Source organism: Haematobia irritans, chromosome 2 (assembly GCF_050003625.1).
Source record: "Haematobia irritans isolate KBUSLIRL chromosome 2, ASM5000362v1, whole genome shotgun sequence".
NCBI classification, from domain to species: domain Eukaryota; kingdom Metazoa; phylum Arthropoda; class Insecta; order Diptera; family Muscidae; genus Haematobia; species Haematobia irritans.
The window spans coordinates 102445989-102465937 of NC_134398.1; the positions used below are offsets into that span (position 1 = coordinate 102445989).

The 19949-nt window shown below is 34.9% G+C and overlaps 2 protein-coding genes across 3 annotated transcripts in view; one reads left to right on the forward strand and one right to left on the reverse strand.

Annotated features, from left to right (window-relative positions):
* Nucleotides 1-466: 466 nt before the first annotated feature.
* LOC142224894 (uncharacterized) lies at nucleotides 467-3321 on the reverse strand. Its single transcript, XM_075294671.1, has 4 exons — nucleotides 3175-3321; nucleotides 1777-3006; nucleotides 625-1006; nucleotides 467-579 (listed from the first exon to the last, which is right to left on the reverse strand). The coding sequence occupies exons 1-4, from the start codon at nucleotides 3319-3321 to the stop codon at nucleotides 467-469; spliced, it is 1872 nt and encodes a 623-aa protein (XP_075150786.1).
* A 2793-nt stretch (nucleotides 3322-6114) lies between these two features.
* The window catches only part of LOC142225905 (protein son of sevenless-like), a 114207-nt gene continuing 100372 nt past the window's right edge, over nucleotides 6115-19949 (forward strand). For both annotated transcript variants that reach the window (XM_075295763.1, XM_075295762.1), the window contains exons 1-3: nucleotides 6115-6256; nucleotides 17875-18094; nucleotides 18153-18759. In XM_075295763.1, the coding sequence (XP_075151878.1) occupies nucleotides 18092-18094; nucleotides 18153-18759 (610 nt within the window). In that variant the 5' untranslated portion in view covers nucleotides 6115-6256; nucleotides 17875-18091. The remainder of the gene's footprint in view (nucleotides 6257-17874; nucleotides 18095-18152; nucleotides 18760-19949) is intronic.

The window sequence follows — 19949 nt, forward strand, 5'->3', positions numbered from 1 at the left end:
TGATTAGGTAATCTTTTCGCTATTCGAATTTCCAGATCTATAGAATATACTCCGAACCCCACTTGTCCATTCAATTTGGAGCCATCAGTATAGAAATCTGTATATCTTTTATTCTCCGGTGTCTGTGTACACCACGCCTCACTGTGGGGAATTAGAGTTTCAAACTTTTTGTCGAAAAGTGGTTTTGCCAGGGTGTAATCCACTACGTTAGGCACATCTGGCATTACTTTGAGGAACGAACTATGACCGTACATATTTTCCGACCACAGCGATAGCTCGCGCAACCGCACAGCCGTTGTTGCAGCTGACTGTTTGGCCAAAATGTCTAAAGGCAATAGATGTAGCATGACATTAAGGGATTGGGGATAAATATCTGCATTCGTATCATTTTTAAAGGTGGAAGAACATTCGTTTGTCATTGAAAGAATCCTGATCTTACTTTCATCTAGCGAATCAACTAAATTTCCTACTGATGATGCTGGGCTGGTTTCTGAGAACGAACCACCGCCCTAGATTGAGTTCCGTTTGTACTCCATTTTTTTCCTTGACATACGGGACACGTTGGAGTAACTACATCATCTAAACCGCATTTATAACAAAATCTCCTCTATCTCTGTTCCTTACATTCAATAAAAGTATGACCTTCAACTTTGCAATTCCAGCAAATTAATTTCCTTCCCTTCATAGCGTCTATTTCTAAAATTTCCTGTTGCTCAATAGGTTCAATATCAAACTCATGTACATTTTTAGGTGGATAACGGGCTGTATTGGAATTTCGCTGATGAGTTATCATGTTCTCAGCTCTTCTAGCTTCTGCTCTAAAGTGATCTAAACCATAGGGTCTAACAGCAAATAAAAGTTGCATCATAGATGGCTTCAAATTATTTTTCATGATATCAACCAAATCTTGTTCATTAATCGGATGACGCTGTTGATTTCTCAAATGTAGAACTGCACTACAAAATTCATCAAATGGTTCATTACTAAGTTGCTTCCTCTCTAAAATCTTCCTTTGTATATCAAAATCACTTTCAAATCGATGGAAATTCCTAATCAAAGCTAATCACTACTCCAGTCTGTCATGTTGTTACTCATCCGCCTATAGTCCCAAAACCAATCTAAAGCTGGACCAGACAAAAAAAGATGAAAATTCCTAAGCACCTCTGTCCATGAGCAATTATAATCCGCCCGTAAGGTTTCAACTCTGAAAACAAAGTCCTCAACACTGGGTGTCTTCATTGTCCCGTCAAATTTCAGTCCCCACTTATCTATCCGACGCCAATTTCCTACCATATGTTCCTGTCGATAAAGCAGGTCATCCTGACCACGAAACATTTCTGAACAACACCCAGAAAAAAGTGACCCCTTCTTTAAGTTAAAATGAACTCATTGTGAAGAAAGTTGAACTTCGTATAGCGCCAAAGACATTTTTATTTTTTTGTAGTAGTAGTAGTAATCTTTATTTCAAACAATTTACAATAATAAATTCATAAAAATATTTGATAAATATTAAAATATTCGATATGAAGTTAATATATCATTTAGTTTCAATTTTAATTTTAATTTGACAAGTTTGATTTTAAAGATTTTACGGCTATGACATGTATATGTCGTCTGCCGGTTCATTGTATTATCCAATGTACCTTAGGGTTATGAAGTATTTGTTTGTTATGCATATTCATTCATTATTAGATTTCGATAATAACATGCAGATTTCAGATATTCTACCAATCCATTCCAGTTTGAGTGCCATTTTCCATCAAGTATTTGTATTACTTCATGGTGTTGTAGTGAGTCCTTTCCAAAAATGCGTCTTCTTATAATCTTCAGTATGGGACACTTCCCAAGGAAATGATGTATATTTTCGATTTCACGTAGGTTACATAGTGTGCAGTGGTTGTCATATTCACCATCTGTTGTGTAACGACTGCCATTCAGATAAATCATTCCGCTCCTAGCTTTTAATATCCAAGTGATTTCATTTTGTTTGTATGAATGGCTCATGTATGACGTTCCTCTAGTGTAATCCAAGTGTTTGTAGATCCTTGTGTTGCTTGGCATGGCTCTTTCAATTGTTGACTTCTTATTTGAATTTTGAATTTTTTCCATCAGGTTTGTAACAGAAATGCAGAATGTGTGTTTCGGTGTTGAAGTATCAATTGATTGTTCCCCATAATGCGATAATAACTCATTTATAGGTTTAACCCAAAGTAGTTCTTTCTCCATAAGTATTTTGGTAAAAAAGTTGGGTAATCTGTTCATTCCATACGAATAAAGAGTCTTTGATATGTATTTGAAATGCAATTTCAGGGTATACAAGTGCCCGTCGTCTACATTTGTCTCTAAATCTATAGCATAATCAGGAGTATTTTCTGGGACCTTCAGTATACGCTTCAGGAAATATCTTTGGAGTTTATCTACTTCTTCAAAATGTTCGTATCCCCATAATTGTGCTGCATAACTTTTTATCGAGTTGCATATTGCCAGATAAAGTTTCCATTTCGTATCTAGTGAAATATAATTTTTGTTTAAAAAGTTCTTCCAAGTCATATTTATAGCCCTTTTCGATTGTGATATTCTGCATTGTACATGTTTTTTAAAACTCAGTTTGGGGGTAAATATCACCCCAAGATAGTTATATTCCGCTACAGTTTCTATTTGTTGCCCATTCAAATACCATTTTTCACGCTCTGACAATCTACCTCCATTCCGGAATACCATAACTTTCGATTTATTCATGTTTATTTCCATACTCCATAGCTTACAATATTTATAAAGATTATTAATCATCTGTTGCATTACTTCGATCTCATCAGCAACAATAACTATGTCATCGGCATATAATAAAATTCGAAGATTTTTCCCATTTATATCTAAACCTCCTACCAAGTAGTCATGCAGGTCATTGATATATAAAGCGAAAAGGAGCGGAGATAAAATACATCCTTGTTTAACTCCCGAAAATGTTTGGAAATATTCCGAAATTTCCTCTCCAGTCCATACCGCCTATTGCGTGTTTTCATATATATTTTCAATAAGCTTTATGAATTTAAAGGATAATCCCATTGCGAAAAGTTTATATACTAATGCTTTTCGTGACACTTTGTCGAAAGCTGCTCGGAAGTCTACGAAAAATGTGTAAACTTTTTTGTTTTCGTTTAGCTTTATGCTCACAATTGAGGCTAAGTTATATGCATTATCGATGGTACAATAATTTTTTCGAAACCCAGCTTGAAATTCTACCGCAATATCCATTTCATTCACCCATGTCGAAAGTCTCTCATTGAGGATACCCATAAGTATTTTTGCAGCTGTGTTCATAAATGATATCGCGCTGTAATTAGCCGGGTCATTTACGTCACCTTTTTTATAAATGGGGAAAATAATTATTTTCGAAAAGGATTCTTCTATACGTCCTTTATTGTAGATATTTGTAAAGGTCTTTGCGAGCTCTTTGAGAAATATATCTGGTGCATTTATATAAAACTCATAAGGAATTCTGTCCTCTCCTGGGGCTTTGTTCAGTTTTACGGTGCTCAAAATATTTTTAATCTCATCCAGCGCGATATATCTGTCTAAGTATTCATGATGTATCATAGGCGGAGCATAGTGTATCTCTTGAATGATGTCATCATAACTTAATAACTTTTCGAAATATTCCCCTGAAAGTGGAGGGTGTTACGTAATTTCCTATTCTATTATCTTGATTATTTATTTCTTTGGTAAATTCCACCAGTCGCTTCCACTCACGGTACTATTAATCATATTGTTTAGTTTCTCTTTGTATCTTTGTTTTGCCAGCTTACATACCTCCATGTATTTCGCTTTAGCTTTCAAATATGCCTTTTTATCTTCGTTTAGCTGCGTCTTCCTGTACTTATTTAGAAACTTAAAGGACTTCTTCCGGGACCAAAAACATTCACTGGTAAACCACTTTTGTTTAGGGTTATACGATTGTGTAGCTCTTGGTTGGGTCGATTGTTTGATTATATTTGTAAGTTTGTTAACGTTCATTATAGTTCCTTGCCTCAGTTCCTTACTTACCTCTGTATTAATATTTCTTTGGTAAACTTCTCGATTTTCCTGTTTCCAAATTAGTTTTGGAAGCAGTTTAAGTTTTGAGCTTTTATTTTCTAAACAATCCATGTCGTATTCTAATATAATTGGTAAATGGTCCGACCAAATCTGTTCATCTATATAGAATCTGCTTACGTTGCCCAGGAGATTTTGTGACACAGCACAAAAGTCGATTACACCTCTACTGCTTACGTAGGTGAAATTCCCCTCATCATCTCCTGTTGTCTGACCGTTTAATATAACCATATTCGACTCGTTGCATAGTTTTATGAATTTACGCCCATTTACATTAACCTCCTTATCTTTAGAGTTCCGCCTCCTTTCTGTACTGCTTCTATAAATAAACTGACTCATCATCCTTATATCTTGCTGCATTTCTCCGATCCTTCCCATTTATATTGGGTTTATATTTTCACAATTTTCAAAATATCTTTTTACCTCTTCAAATTCATTTTCCCAATTCGAGCTTCTAATATATAGTGGTATTAAAGTTATCGTATCCCCTAGGAGAGAGATTTTGAGATATTTTATTCCACTTCTCTCTCCAAATTTATACTGCAACCCATTATTTACCACAGACTTTTTGATAGCCAGCATAATGCCTCTCATTGCCCTTCCAAAACGGCTGCATCTTGTAGCAAATTTCCAAGAAATATCGTATCCGGGAAAAAATTTTTCAGCCCTGGCAATTTTTTCTTCGGAGAGGTGAGTTTCCAGTAGAAAGATTATTTCAAATGACATAAAGTAATTAAAAAACAAAGGGTACAAAATTTTATTATCAAAACCATTAATGTTATATGACAATATCCTAATCTTAACATTTTCTTTAGTAACATTGTTGGTTTGGTTTGATGAATTGGTGAAATTATTCAGTTTTTTGACTTAATTTCTGCTATAACGTTATTAAAGTTCGTAGTTTTAATATCGTTTCCGTATATCTCTTTCAAAGCAACTTCAGCGGCAATTTTTCCACATATTAGTTCATTTTGGGTATTCCATGTAAAAGTTCTGCTTAGTATCTTCATCTTATCATCTCGTACTATAATCTTGTGCTTTGAGCATTCTTGTAGTATACGTTTCTTTATTATTAAGAGGCCAATTTTATTACGTTGACGTCTTGGATTTAATCCACGGTCAACCGATATATGTGTTCCAGCCAGTAACCTCGTAGAACGTAATATTTGCGATACAATATCTTCTGTCTCAAATTCGGCAACTATTGTGGCAGTATTATTGTGTTGTGCTATAGTTCGGGCTGATACAATTTTCGTGTTCAATTTTAAGTTATCTACACAAACCTTTGAGATAGAGTCTATTGGATTATTAACTATATTAACTCCTTTAAATAACAGCTTGGTATTTTTGATTTGATATTCTAACCATCGCGATGTGCTATCGTTTTCTTTCAGGGAATTCTTTAAAATTTCTATTTCCTCTTTAAGCTTTCTATTCTCTTCACGTAGTTTAGCAATCTCGGCTTTATTTGCCGCTATTCCGACCTTAATTTCATCGATATCCGACTTGCTTGGAAGCTCATGCATTTTATCCTCAAGTAGCTTATTCATGGTAGTTGTCATAACTGCCATTAATTCGTCTACATCCATACTACCGACTGGTTTCTTCGCCATATTTAAGTTTTCAGGTGATGTTTCAAACAACTTACGCTTCGTTTGCTGTGTTTCAGACTGTTTCGCTGGTGTCATAAAATCAGACATTAAAATTTTTAAAGTTAACTTCTTATTCAAATTTCCTTATTCAAATTTATATCCAACAATCACCTATACCACTGGCGCCATCTACCGTATATTATTGCCAAACAGTCTTTCTAATGCTTTGAGAGAGAGTACGCTAGTAGTTGTACTACACTATGCCTGAATGTCAGTTTATGGACGTCACTAGTTTTGTTTATTTATGTTTAGATTTTCGCGGATAAAATGTTATTACCGGTTAACATATAATACATATATTTTTGTTTTGATCTTCCAATGGAAATTTGTGGGAAAGTGAAGATTTGTGAAGTTTTTACTAAGAAATTATCAAAATAACGCCTTGTTCACACACTTCTCCACACTTCTTCTGGTTCACCGACTCTAAAAGTTTGTGTTGATCGGCCGGTCTGGATGGTTTACGAAGAAATAGCAGATCTATGAGCAATTCTTGCGGAGCGATTGGAAAACACGTACGTACTTTATAACCTTCTTTTGATCTTTTTCCTTTTGAACGATGTGATTTTCGTTGAAATTAGGTAGAATGCATTCCATATATTAGTTAACATTTTCCTATATTTATGTACCCTTATACTACAGAATGAGAAAATTTAACTGAATTTAATTCATATATGGAATGATTTTATTGAGCTTTTTTCATTCATTGGGACAAATCTTACTTATTTGTGGTAAACCTTTTTACTTCAAACTTACAACTGCTTACCTTCGTTTTTAAATACAATTTTATTTATTTATATAGGCAATTTTTTCTTCAATAAAATACACGTTTTATTAATATATTAAATATATCTATTAAGAATCAACAGCATCGACTGGCCTTGAAATATTAGTTTATTATTCCACTATTTCCAATTTCCATGTAATGTCAACAACTGTAAAACACATTTTTTCTTCTTCTTCTTCTTGTACCTTTCACTTTTAATAAGTTGCTGCGTAACGATACCTACAAATATATAAAAAACATAAACCAATTTTCCCCAAAAGGTTAGCGTCACTGAATGTTACCTGTTAATTGAAGATTCCAAAATGAAGACGAATGAAGGGGTTCTTATTCTGTTTTCTTTCTTGATACACCATCACGACCGTATTTTTTTCTCACTAATTTAAAATACCAAATATTTTATATATTTTATTTTTTATTTATTATATTATTTTACTATATTATTTTTTAACAATCCCTCCGTATACCATAACAACGCGATTCCAACTAAAAAACAACCCACGCGCAAACATATCGATTACAACGATGACAGGTATCGATTACAGGTAGATAAAAGAAATATAGGAAAATTTCCTATATTCTAACAAGTGTGTCTCCTTAAGTTTTAAAAGGATTGAATACTTCTTAGTACGAATGAACTAAAATATTTTTTATGCCAAGTGTTATTCGTATGTATGATAAGCTTTCTATAATAAAGGAAGTCAGAATTATCATTTTATAAGAAATTTAACTAAATTTGAGGAAACTTGGTTTTAGTTCATATTTTGTTTATTTTTTACGAATGCTTTGTTGTCAGTGAATAACATTTTCTTGTTCAGTAGTAAATTCTTATACCCAGTGAAGAAATCAGTATTAGTAAAATTCCATGGCTTATTCTAGTTAATGAACTATTCCTAACTGCTTTCAGTTTAGGATTTTTTTCTGAAGCAAGTAAATTTTATTATTTTAAACAAAAATTTAACTAAATGGAAATAAATTGGCTAAACTAAATTTATGAACATTTTTTCCTTTAGTTCCGAAGGTACTTTTTTCTAGGTGAATGGTTCCCAAAATTTGACCTATTCGGACGATCAAAAAGCGATTGACCAGGGTTCGCATCAAAATTCTTATTACGCATCCCTTGTGTATCCTGGTGGTGATCATAAAAAAACATTAAGACGACTTTGATCATAAGTATCCACATTTGGATTCGCACCCATTTGGCCTGTTCGATTATAAGAACTCCCTGTAACACAAGCCTGTGCAATAGGTGGTGGTGGTACATTTAAATTAGGCAATGACATTTGATTACGTTCCTGATTTGCGAAATTTGATTTATTCAATTGAACCGACTTTTGTGGGTTATTACCAGACCTAATCTGAAATATTTGAGGATCCTGCCCATTTGATATTCCCTGATCCGAATTAGAACGATCGGCGAAAGAGTCAGAATCAACCTGATTCATGTTGGTGTATTGTTGTGATAAACTATTGATAGTGGCTCGAACAATTGATGGTATTAAACCTTCCATTGATTTTACCAACTCAATTTGTCTTAAGCCCTCCCTAGCAATTTCAGTCTCATCGGCACCCTGAGGCTGTCTGCTTTGTCGATAACCCTGTACTATGGTACGTGCCGCTTCGCTAGAAAAATCTTCAGTGTTCAAAGATGTATTTGGACTTAGACATGAACTTTCATCAAAACCTTGCAATTCCGAACCGGATGACATAGTACTGTTATTTATTTGAGTTGATGTTATAGACTGGCTTATTGCCGCGGTTGTACTGGTATTCGTAGTAGCCGTAGCTATGGTGGTTGCATTAGGGTTTATTTGTGGCATTTTCACTTTAGCTTTAGAACGTGTTAGCATTTGATGTAGGTGACGATGGATTCGAGAAAAAAATTAAGTATTGATAACGTTCTTTAAATCGCGAATGTGACCGAGAATGGCCAACAATATTAAACCTATGTCAACATTGGGTAATGATGAACAGTTCTGATTGGTGATGATTGGTCCGTATAGCAGAGTAAAAACTGGTTCCAGCAAAGTAAAAAGGAAGAAAGACCTGATAGGCTCTCCAGGCCTGGTAACTCACTCCTAAAGTCCCACTAGAGTAAGTCCGATACGGATGGATGCTTGTAGCTAATCAGAATCCTCCCAAAACATTCACGAGGTTCGCTTCAGTATATCTTAGACTAGAGTCGAACTGCTAGTAGAAGCTACACCGGGGAATCGATGATCAAACTACAACCAAACATACGGAACATGGCCACTAATGCACGAGCCAGCGAAGGCTGCCCCGAATTATAAATCTCTACAGACCTTAATGTTCCAGACTCAACCTCGAGTTGAATGTGATCCAGTCTTTCAAAAAAATATAATTCGGCTGTGTACACCCTGTGTGTACGTGAATAAAAACCATATAACGAGAACCGATGGCGGATAGAATGATCAAACCCCTACCCCGTGAACTCGGCTGAAAGAGAAACCCGAAAACTGCAAGCGGTAGTCTGACTCCTACTCCGTTTACGTTCTCACCTTTCAAATAAACTATCTTCAGTCTATTATTGAAAAACCAATACAAAAATAACTTAGATCGAATCAAGAGACGTATTCCCATGTACGGTAACGTATCTTTTAACCAAATCAGAAAGGTTTCCCTTTGAAATTGATTTCTTTCAAAGAGAATAGTAGAAAAATGTCCAACAAAACTCAACCAAAACAAAATTATATAAAGATATAAAAAAAAATTAACCAAAACAAAATAAATAACCAGATGTGTTTGTCTTGAGATAATCATAGCAGGTTCGGTATTTGGTACGTGCAATAAATTCTATAATAACAAAACAGATTGATGGAACTGTGAATTTTGCGTGAGGGAGAGAATTCAAAAGTCTAACATCTCGAATGCCTAAAATATACTCCTATGCAGTGAAAATAATGTTCCTTCATGCGTTGAAACTTTGGCTCTAACTTGGACTAACACTAAAATAACTGACTGTAACTGAGTCTAAAAAACGTCGCAATTAGTTTGTCTGCTTATCAGACCGCTAAGACTGACTGAAATCTTGACTCACGTGCACTTTCCTGCTTACATTGCATAGCTTTGGCTTAACCCATGTCCAAACTGACTAATGAAACAAAAAACACACTACTCGGAATTTCAAACTTGCCTTGATTAATTCCTCAAAAATGTTATACAATACTGTTTCTCACTGCCCTTCAAAATTCCCTAGATTGGTATTCCAAATATTAGGATTCAGGAACTTTGGATTTCAACAATTTAAATTTTAAAATTCCGATTTTGTAAATTAAAAAAAAAATGGATGCTAAAAGTTTGGACTCTGAAAACTTGAATTTCAGAAATGGAGATTCTGTAAATTTAAATTAAAAAAATATATTCTGAATTTTGAGTATTTGAATTGTGACAATTCCGGAAAACGGGATTCTGGAATTTACAAAAAATATATTCTAACGATTTGGACTAAAAAAATGGATTCGGAATATTTGAAAAAAAAAAAAAAAATAGACTATGGCGATAAAAAATGGACTCTGGACTTTTGAACAAAAAAAAAAAAAAAAAAAAATTATTTTGGAATTTTCTAAAAAAAAAAATATGGAATTTTCTACGGAAAAACTGGGACACTTTGATTATGGAATTTCGAAAAACAAAATTGGATTCTGGCCCCACGTTGGGCGCCATTTCTTCTTATTATCTGTCACGATTCAACTATCCATCGAACAGTTGTCCAATTTGTACTACTACACTGGCAACTTGTCGATCTGTGCACGGCCAAGCAGTGCTGCCGCTAGTGAAAAATTGATTTTGGAAAAAAGTGGAGTAGATTGAATAAAATTGAAGTAGCATACATTTTTGAAAACAAAACAATAGAATTCATTTTATTAAACCCTCCGCCATAGGATGGGGGTTTTATTAACTTTGTCATTCCGTTTGTAACACATCGAAATATTGCTCTAAGACCCCATAAAGTATATATATTCTGGGTCGTGGTGAAATTCTGAGTCGATCTGAGCATGTCCGTCCGTCTGTTGAAATCACGCTAACTTCCGAACGAAAGAAGCTATCGACTTGAAACTTGGTACAAGTAGTTGTTATTGATGTAGGTCGGATGGTATTGCAAATGGACCATATCGGTCCACTTTTACGTATAGCCCCCATATAAACGGACCCCTAAATTTGGCTTGCGGGGACTCTAAGAGAAGCAAATTTCATCCGATCCAGGTGAAATTTGGTACATGGTTTCAGCATATGATCTCTAACAACCATGCAAAAATTGGTCCACATCGGTCCATAATTATATATAGCCCCCATATAAACTGATCCCCCGATTTGGTTTGCGGAGCCCCTAAGAGAACCAAATTTCATTCGATCCGGCTGAAATTTGGTACATGGTGTAAGTATATGGTCTCTAACAACTATGCAAAAATTGGTCCACATCGGTTAATAATTCAATGATTAAAACCGCTATGTTCATAGTAATTAAAGGAATAGGAAAAACAATTAGGTAATATGGGGAAAATTTTTAAAATTTGAAGCAGAACAAAAAGTGAAGCAGATTTTTGGAAGAAGGAGTGACGAAGTAAATTTTGTGAAAATGAAGCAAGATACTTCGATTGAAGTAGTAGCGGCAGCACTGCGGCTAAGGCTCGTCGGGCTTGGGCGGGTGTTGAAAACCGCTGGTAAAAAAAAATTATTTGTACCAGTGTAACCAAAAATTTGACCAAAGATCTTCAAAAACTGAAAAGAAGGAGCCAGAACCAATTCGCGTCAAATCTGTGGTGATATGATTGAAAACAGAGGGAAATGGTGTAAATTCCCGGCCTAATCGCACCCCCGGTCACTCACCTATGACCTACCATGGTAACACTCGGGCCTACTTAATCATGGTTACCCCTAAAATCTTTATTTCACGACCAAATACCTAATAATTTCAATTTTCGAAGGTTTATTACAGTGATGAATGTCTATAAAAATCCATACATTGTAAATAATTTCTTAACTTAGAGTTTGCTCACCAATAAGTACTGAAATTATCTTTTCCAATATTCCTTATAATTAGTATTCAGTTATTAATAAGTGCAGGAATTATTAATCGCATCGTTTCAACGAGTCAATTATAAATTTCACAAACTAAGTAATGATATAAATCACAAAATCAACATTAATGGATAATCATTTCCCAACAGTATAATTTTCATTTCAAAATTGGACACCTATTTTACCTTCCTAACATAGCGCTATGAACAAGGGGCAAAATATCACCAAATCCATCAAGAGTGAACTAATATTCCACAGAAAATCACGAGTATGTAGATCAAATAATCTTCAATCAATAATATCATTTGCATAAGACCAAACTGTAAATAACTCAACGGTAAAGAATAAAGGAAATCAATATTGACTAACTAAAGGGTCTTTGCTTGCTGATTTCATTCTGGCAAAACGCAGAAAATATCAACAAAAAGTAATGACAAAAAAATACAACCACTAAATTGTGTCACTGGTATACTGATCTCTTTGTTTCACCAAAATGAAATCAGTATTACACGTAAATATCGATACAAATTACTTTAAATTTAAAATATAAATGGTATCAGACAAGTATCAATGTAATTTTTGCAAATAAAAATGGTTAAAGATGATGTTTCTATGAAACAGTCACGAACATCAAAGTTGTTTCGATTTTCCTGGGCCAACCGGCAAAATTGTTATCGATAACTGTGAAATAGGCATAACTCACAATATCGAGTGAACTTTTTTAGTGGAGCTCTATTGCTCTCACTTCTTTCGTTTTTCCTTCTTTTTCTTCTTTGGCCAAACACGTACTCCAGTATTGGTTTACAGAGAAACAACCAACGCTACCACCCTTCAGTTTTTTTGGTGGCAATTGACCCCTTTTTCCAAGCAATTGGAATTTTATACCGGTCATGGGACTGGTTGTATTTAGCCAATTGGTAGCCACTTCATGCATTTGTCTCTAGACCACAATGAACCCATCCCCTAACCGGTTCAAATGTCTCTATCACAGGGTTAATTAACACATTTCTGGCCCTTTTGCATCTATAACAGGGACAGTTCTATTTTTAGATTTTTTTCAATTATATTTTCCCTACATTTATTCATTTTCTACCAATATCACAAACATTTAAATTGACGTTTCAATGTTGTGTGTTCAATGGCTTTTGCGGCTCAATGCGTTAAGGCGTTCTGTTATGCTGCCAGTAAACCCAGGTTCAAAACCTGGGTGGAGCGAAAAAGTTTTTCAAATTGTAAAAATTAGATAATAAGACAAATAAAAGTAAAAAACAACATTGATAGAAATAAGAAGTAAAATTGGTGGAAAAATTTGTTTTTTTAGAACTGTCTCTCTAACATGTCTATTTGAACTGGTTAATTGATGGGTTGAAAACAACCGGTTAAAGGATTGGTTTGTAGGTATCTATGTGGGGGTCAATTGACCCTTCCTATGACAACCCCATGTTAATTTCACCGGTCACCTAACCAGTTAAAGGACATGTACCGGCTATAAAGGACAGGTGAAACGACCGGTTTGGGACCAGTCCGAAGAACTGAAGGGCAGTTATGTGGGCACTCACACATGCAATACAATTTACCTTCCTCCACGATGACTATGAATGTGTACTAAAAATAGTACGGACAAATTTACTACCCGTCCTGACGTCTGTGTGTTTCTGCAAGTGTTGTTGAACCAAGAATGAATATTGCTGCTTGCTGTTGTTGTGTCGTCAATACTCCGGCGTTGTTGTTATGCTCAAAGATAATAAAAGAGGAAGATGGGAGATTGGCTTGCGTCATACCAAATGTTGCATTTACCAGATTAGTTTAATACATGTTTGTAATCTTTTAGTTGTTTTTCGTTTTTATTTTTTAAATGAAAAATGTAATTTTCTAAATGAAACAATGTTTAATTTTAGGCAACAACAAAAAAATTACATTTTCCCCTTTATGGAAATTTATTTCGTGCTCTTAATTTCTTTTTATTTGCATTTTAATGCTATGTCAATACTTGTCGTATACGCGTTTGGTTCGAGTATTAAACTACTGTGGTAAATGGTTTGATGTGCTCAGTAGCCAATCTCCCATCTTCCTCTTTTATTATCTTTGGTTATGCTTTCCCACTTTCTGGATGTTCTTTTTGTCGCTATCGATAAAAATAGATCGTCGATTGTTGAGCAAACTGTCACCGTGGCGTTGAGGGTTGTTTGATCAATGACAGGTTTGAATGATGAGTTTGTTTTCGTCCAGAAAAATATGGTGGTGGTAGAAAGGCTTAAAAGTTCAACGGGTCTTCGATCGCCGACTATCGTCACACACCCAGAATAAAGAGACCCCTTCTTTAAGTTAAAATGAACTCATTGTGAAGAAAGTTGAACTTCGTATAGCGCCAAAGACATTTTTATTTGTTTGAACGATGTGATTTTAGTAGAAATTAGGTAGAATGCATTCCATATATTAGTTAACATTTTCCTATATTTATGTACCACTATACTACAGAATGAAAAAATTTAACTGAATTGAATTCATATATGGAATGATTTTATTGAACTTTTTTCATTCATTTCGACAAATCTTACATATTTGTGGTAAACCTTTTACTTCAAATTTAGAACTGCTTACCTTCGTTTTTAAATATAATTTTATGTATTTATATACGCAATTTTTTCTTCAATAAAATACATGTTTTATTAATATATTAAATATATTTATTTATAATCAACAGCATCGACTGGCCTTGAAATATTAAAACACATGTTTTTCTTCTTCTAGTACCTTTCACTTTGAAAAAGTTGCTGCCTAGTAATTTTGTCCACCTTTTACAATTTCAATACCTACAAATAAACAAATAAATAAACAAAAAAATCCTAAACCAATTTTTTCACAAAAGGTTAGCGTCACTGAATATTACCTGTTAATGAAGTCGAATGAAGGTGTTTTTATACTGCTGGTGTTTTGGTTTTTTTTTTTTATAGACCAATTTTCAAAAAACGAACATTTTTCTCACTAATTTAAACTAACAAACATTTTATATATTTTATTTGTTTTTATTATATTAATATACTATATTATTTTTAACAATTTCTCAGTATGCCATAACAACGCGATTCCAACTAAAAAAAAACCCCACGCGCAAACACATCGATGACAGGTATCGATTACAGGTAGATAAAAGAAATGTAGGAAATTTTCCTATATTCTAACAAGTGTGTTTCCTTAAGTTTTGAAAGGATTGAATACTTCTTAGTATGAACTAAAATATTTTTCTATGCCAAATGTTATTCGTATGTATGATAAGCTTTCTATAATAAAGGAAGTCAGAATTATCATTTTATAAGAAATCTTACTAAATTTGAGGAAACTTGGTTTTAGTTCGGTTTTTGTTTATTTTTACGAATACTTTGTTATCATTGAATAAAATTTTCTTTTCAGTAGTAAATTCTTATACCCAGCGAAAAAAAAACAGTATTAGTAAAATGCCATGCCTTATTCTAGTTAATGAACTATTCCTAACTGCTTTCAGTTTAGGATTTTTTTTTACTGAAACAAGTAAATTTGATTATTTCACACAAAAATTTAACTGAATGGAAATAAAATGGCTAAACTAAATTTATGAACATTTTTTCCTTTAGTTTCGAAGAAACTTTTTTCTGGGTGCAGTGTGTATGAGGGTTTTTCCTTTTTTTATCTTTTGAGTAATACTTGCTCAAAGGAAAATTTGTTTTCTTTTGTCTCGTCGACTGGCGTAAGTTAGCGGAATATGATTTAAGGGTTTTAAATATCCCCTACTGAAACAATTGTTTGGCGATTATGTAATGGCCGATGATTTCTTTGCCGTTCACATTGTTGTTTTACAAAGGCCGCTCTGACTTTAGGCGAAGTTGCAGCAACTTTATGTGGACCACAGAACAGACTATGTCGCAACTGTTATCGCTCTAAACAAAGTCTTTGGTGAATTTATTCCGGATGGCTAAAAAAATAAATTAGTTTTTCCGCTGTCAGTTTCCGCGTTCAGTGTCGGCTTCTATAAAATGTTCTCACCTCTTCGAACTGTCAAGGAGGCTTATTTGTTAAATAATAGCTCGTAGTCTTGAACTTCAACTTACGGTGGCACAAGTTTATAACGAAATATAATTACACTTCGACTTGGAGTACAATAAATTTATCACAAATTATGGCTGCCTATTTATTCAACGCAGACTTAAAACTCCAAAAGAAAGATGGCTGACTTTTCTTGCCACGTCGAAGACCACCCGGAAACAGAACGAATTTGGCCGCACGTGCCATATATATGCCGAAAACTTTCGTTAAGTCTGGTTTATAAACTGTATACAACTTCAGACGTGTGCATTCTAAACTTTAATACACGGCCGAAAGGTAGATGTCGCTATCCGCGTCATATAAAAACTAGATGTCGCCACTTGGTACACGGCGTGACGTTTTTGGGAATATAAAGTAGACCAAGAGCGGTGCGAGTATATCTTATTGAATTACACTAAAATCATACGTTTAAACGAACAAAAGCAATCTCTTGAATGAGTATAAGAAGTATCATTATTATTTTAATATTTTATGTCTTTTCTTCAGATTAAAGCACAATTAAAGTTTTTGAAATCATCTGATTATCCCAACATGAACATGGGAATGTTCAGATCCCTTTGAATTATTAATATTATCCGAATTAAAATATTTATGTTGATCTAATTCTTATAAAATTATTTATATAGTTTTTACAGAGAGGTTAGTAGGATTTTGCACAGTTGGTGCAAGGATGCGGTAAGTTCACGCAAGTAGTGGTGAAAGGCCTATTATATGTATGGAGCAAACATAATATATGACATCCCTACATGCGTGGACGTGCTGCCCCCCTCCTTCTTTGTTTGAATTCATTGCTTCTGCGCCAATTTTACGCCCCTTCCGGATCCATCGAAATTGTGAGTTTTGATATCGCCATGAACATGGACCTTGAGTTCACAATGTGCTCTGCCACATTTATTGAATATTACATTTTGGTACTTGGGATTCCTATCAAAATGCTTTAATTTTTCCATACATTTGCCATCACAGTTGGTGGTTGTTATAGTGTCACTTAAGAGTATATGGTAGCGATGGGGATAAGATATATCTTTGAAATGTCGGCAGTGAATGCATAGCATTGTGGCCACATTTCCCACAAATATTGTACCAAGCTATAGTGGGAGTAGTAAAGAAACCTCTTAACTAAATCCGGAAACGCCCATCGGATCGTCTATGCAACGAACGAAGAGAAATTGGGAACGGAAGCCTAGTGGAACCTTGTGAAAAAAGATTAAAAAACAAGAAATAAGCCTACAAAAAAACATGTGGAGCCTACTCCGCCAATAAGCGACTCTATTTAAATCTAACTTTTGATAACACTAAAGTCACGAAAATATTTTAGTTATAATAGTTGGTACTGTGGGAAATTACGCCCCTCTTGGCAACATCGTAAAATCGAAAGCCACTAAAGGGTTTTACTATAAAACAAATAGAAAATTGCTCTAAAACATATCAACTTTTGTAATAAGATACATCAATGAACAAAATACTGGTGTCTAGACCGTAAAAGTAGCAAATCTGTTCTTTTTGACCTTGCGATACAAATAATACTGTTGTCTAGAGCTTAAAAGTCGCAAATATGTTCCTGTTAGCTCTGCGATAATTGCATACCCCTAGTAAAGGCAATGTACGAGTGCCATCTTCAAACTCATCAAAATATCTTGATTTTACACTAGATTCAAAATTATACTTTAAAATTCATATTAATAAAAAGTTGCGATGAACTTGACATTAAATATCACAAGTTAAATTGGTTAATCGAAAAAAACTCAGTGCCCTCCTAATATACTTCTAATCTATAAACAAGCACAAAAACCAATATGAATAACGGTACTTAATATAGGGAATGTGCGGCAAACAGTTCAATTGAAAAAATACAAAATGTTCCATAATAAACGGATAAGAAGTGAAGTAACAATACTGAGCTCTGCCAAATACCATATCCCTAGATATCCGCTTCCAGCACCATAAAAATCGTGAATCAAGTAATTTACTCTAAACTTCCAATCAAACTAGAATATTGTGCTGCTGGAGCCATACTATTTATTAACCTCAAATCTAATCAAACTAATTTTACAATAATCGTCCTAATTCATCTATATGAGTCTTAGGATAATTTAAATTCATATACTGATGTTAAACTATTGTTTAGTCACTTTTTCATAATTGAAACTAGTTGTATAATTTAAGCATCCTCTACAAATGTTTCTTCTTAAGATAATTTAATTACACATATTATTTTTAATTTTGCAGTACCGCCAGAGCTTCATTTACTGCCCCAACTAGTCCTAAATCGCAGTCTACAGAGTTGGAATTCTGTAACTCATCGGTACCTGTTTCTCCACATGTAAATGTACCATCATCTTCAATTGTTCATTATCGTTCGGCACCTCCACCCCTTCCTCCAAGGAGAAAAGAACGCACAGGAAGTGCAGACACAGCACAAAGACGTCAAACATCTGATGCCCCAATGGTTAGTTTAACATATGTTAATGATGATATTATTATATATAACTTTTACAACTTTTCAGCTTCCACCGCGAGATGGGGAAATAAGTCCTCCCCCCATTCCACCCAGAATTAATACCCACGTTCATTATCTTTGCCATTCCACCGGGGCGAACTTTACGGTAGATAAGGATAGCTGGTTGAATACAAATAGTTTGATGTTACCTAACACAAGTAGTATTATGATACGACGAAATTCTGCGATCGAAAAGCGCGCAAATTCCGGAAACCAAATATCAAACACATCCTCAACATCGAATGCTCCCCCACACCTAAGTACTACATCCACTATTTATTCGGATGATCAATCAATCTCACCAGCATTAAGTTCCTCCACAACGACATCTCCAATAACACCAATGACACCAGTATCACCACATGATTTTTCTGGATGCCCCACTGCTGATATGTACCAGCCCACTCAAATAATTCACAAAAATATATCATGTTCATCACTGTCCGGATATCCTGCCCCTCTTCTCCACAATCAAAATTTACACACCCATCATAACACTACCACGACAAATAGCAACCAGCAACCGACTTCTGTAGAGTTATGTCAGAATGTAGATAATTTACCAAAACTTCCACCAAAACCACTTCTTGGTGGAAATACTTGCAACAATCCAGGTGAGTATTGTGACAATCCAAGCCGACAATTATAGACATTTTGTTATATATGACGAAAACGATAACGCTCATGAAGACATAAAAATAATTTTTATAATAATTTTTTATTTAGTATATACATAATGAATATAACTTTTTGGTACAAGCAAACAATTCTTTAAAAGCAATAGTTTTGAGTAGAGGCTAACATGGACAGAGATATGGACGGACACCAAGGGCTAGATCCAGAAGGTGATTCTGAGTCTATAGACTGAAGTTATAGATTCTAGTAATATTTTATAAAAACCAACAGAAAATTTTCATTCAACCGTCGAACGGAACGGACGTGTTTTTTAATAGCGGCTTAATATCCCCAAGTGTGGTGGGATATTAAGCCACCATGCAGCGAAATTCAAAGACATCCACTGGGTTGCTAACTTCAGGGCCCAGTGGACGTGTATCGACTGGAGTTATAAATTTGGGCAATGACCAAGAGTTAGGCCCAATTAGTCGACCTGTAGTCGGGTCGACAGGTGGCGACACTTTGACAAGTCGAAGCTTTTCCAAGGTAACGGCATCAAAAGAAGGCAATCCCTCACGAAAGAGATTCAAGGAACGCAGAAATGCTTTGTTTATCCTAAAGAAATTAGGATCAGTCGACCCAAGCACGTTGTCGGCTAAACAAAGCGATTCCTTAAAATGGGCTCAAGGAATTCTTGAGGCTGGAAAAAGGGAACGATCACCGGATGAGCTGCCATCCTCCACAAGGTATCAACGATCGTTTGCCTCAGTTGCTAAAGACAGCCTTGTGATGGCTATCATTAATAAAGGAGCATTGGACGGTATGGTTCCAAAGCAAAAATGGGGGGAAATTGAGAATGCTTTGTCTGGCGTCTACTCACAGGTGCTGGAAAAGTTTCCCGGCACAGATCCTCGACACCAAGAAGCTGGTTGGTATCAAGGTCGATTTAAGCTAGTCGCATTTGAGGACTATAGAATGTTTTAAAGCTGCTCTGATACTAATTGGTGAAGTTTGGGAGGGAGCTGCTCTAGTGTTAGTCGAGAAGAATACCGGCTAGACCTAGAGCACATGCGTGGATACCTGCAAACCCTCCTGACCCTGAATCTATTTTAAATAGACTGAAACAATCTTCCAACAGCTGATAGGAAGGTTGGCCCTTTAGATGAAGTGGATGGACCAAGACGGCATG

What these genes read in the sequence shown, in the direction of transcription:
- LOC142224894 (XM_075294671.1), bottom strand. Translation starts at nt 3,321, where the DNA reads ATGAACACAGCTGCAAAAATACTTATGGGTATCCTCAATGAGAGACTT. An exon ending in CATATAACTTAGCCTCAATT is followed by an intron (nt 3,007 to 3,174) that starts GTGAGCATAAAG and finishes AACACGCAATAG; the next exon opens with GCGGTATGGACTGGAGAGGA. An exon ending in ACTCACTACAACACCATGAA is followed by an intron (nt 1,007 to 1,776) that starts GTAATACAAATA and finishes ATACAAAGGAAG; the next exon opens with ATTTTAGAGAGGAAGCAACT.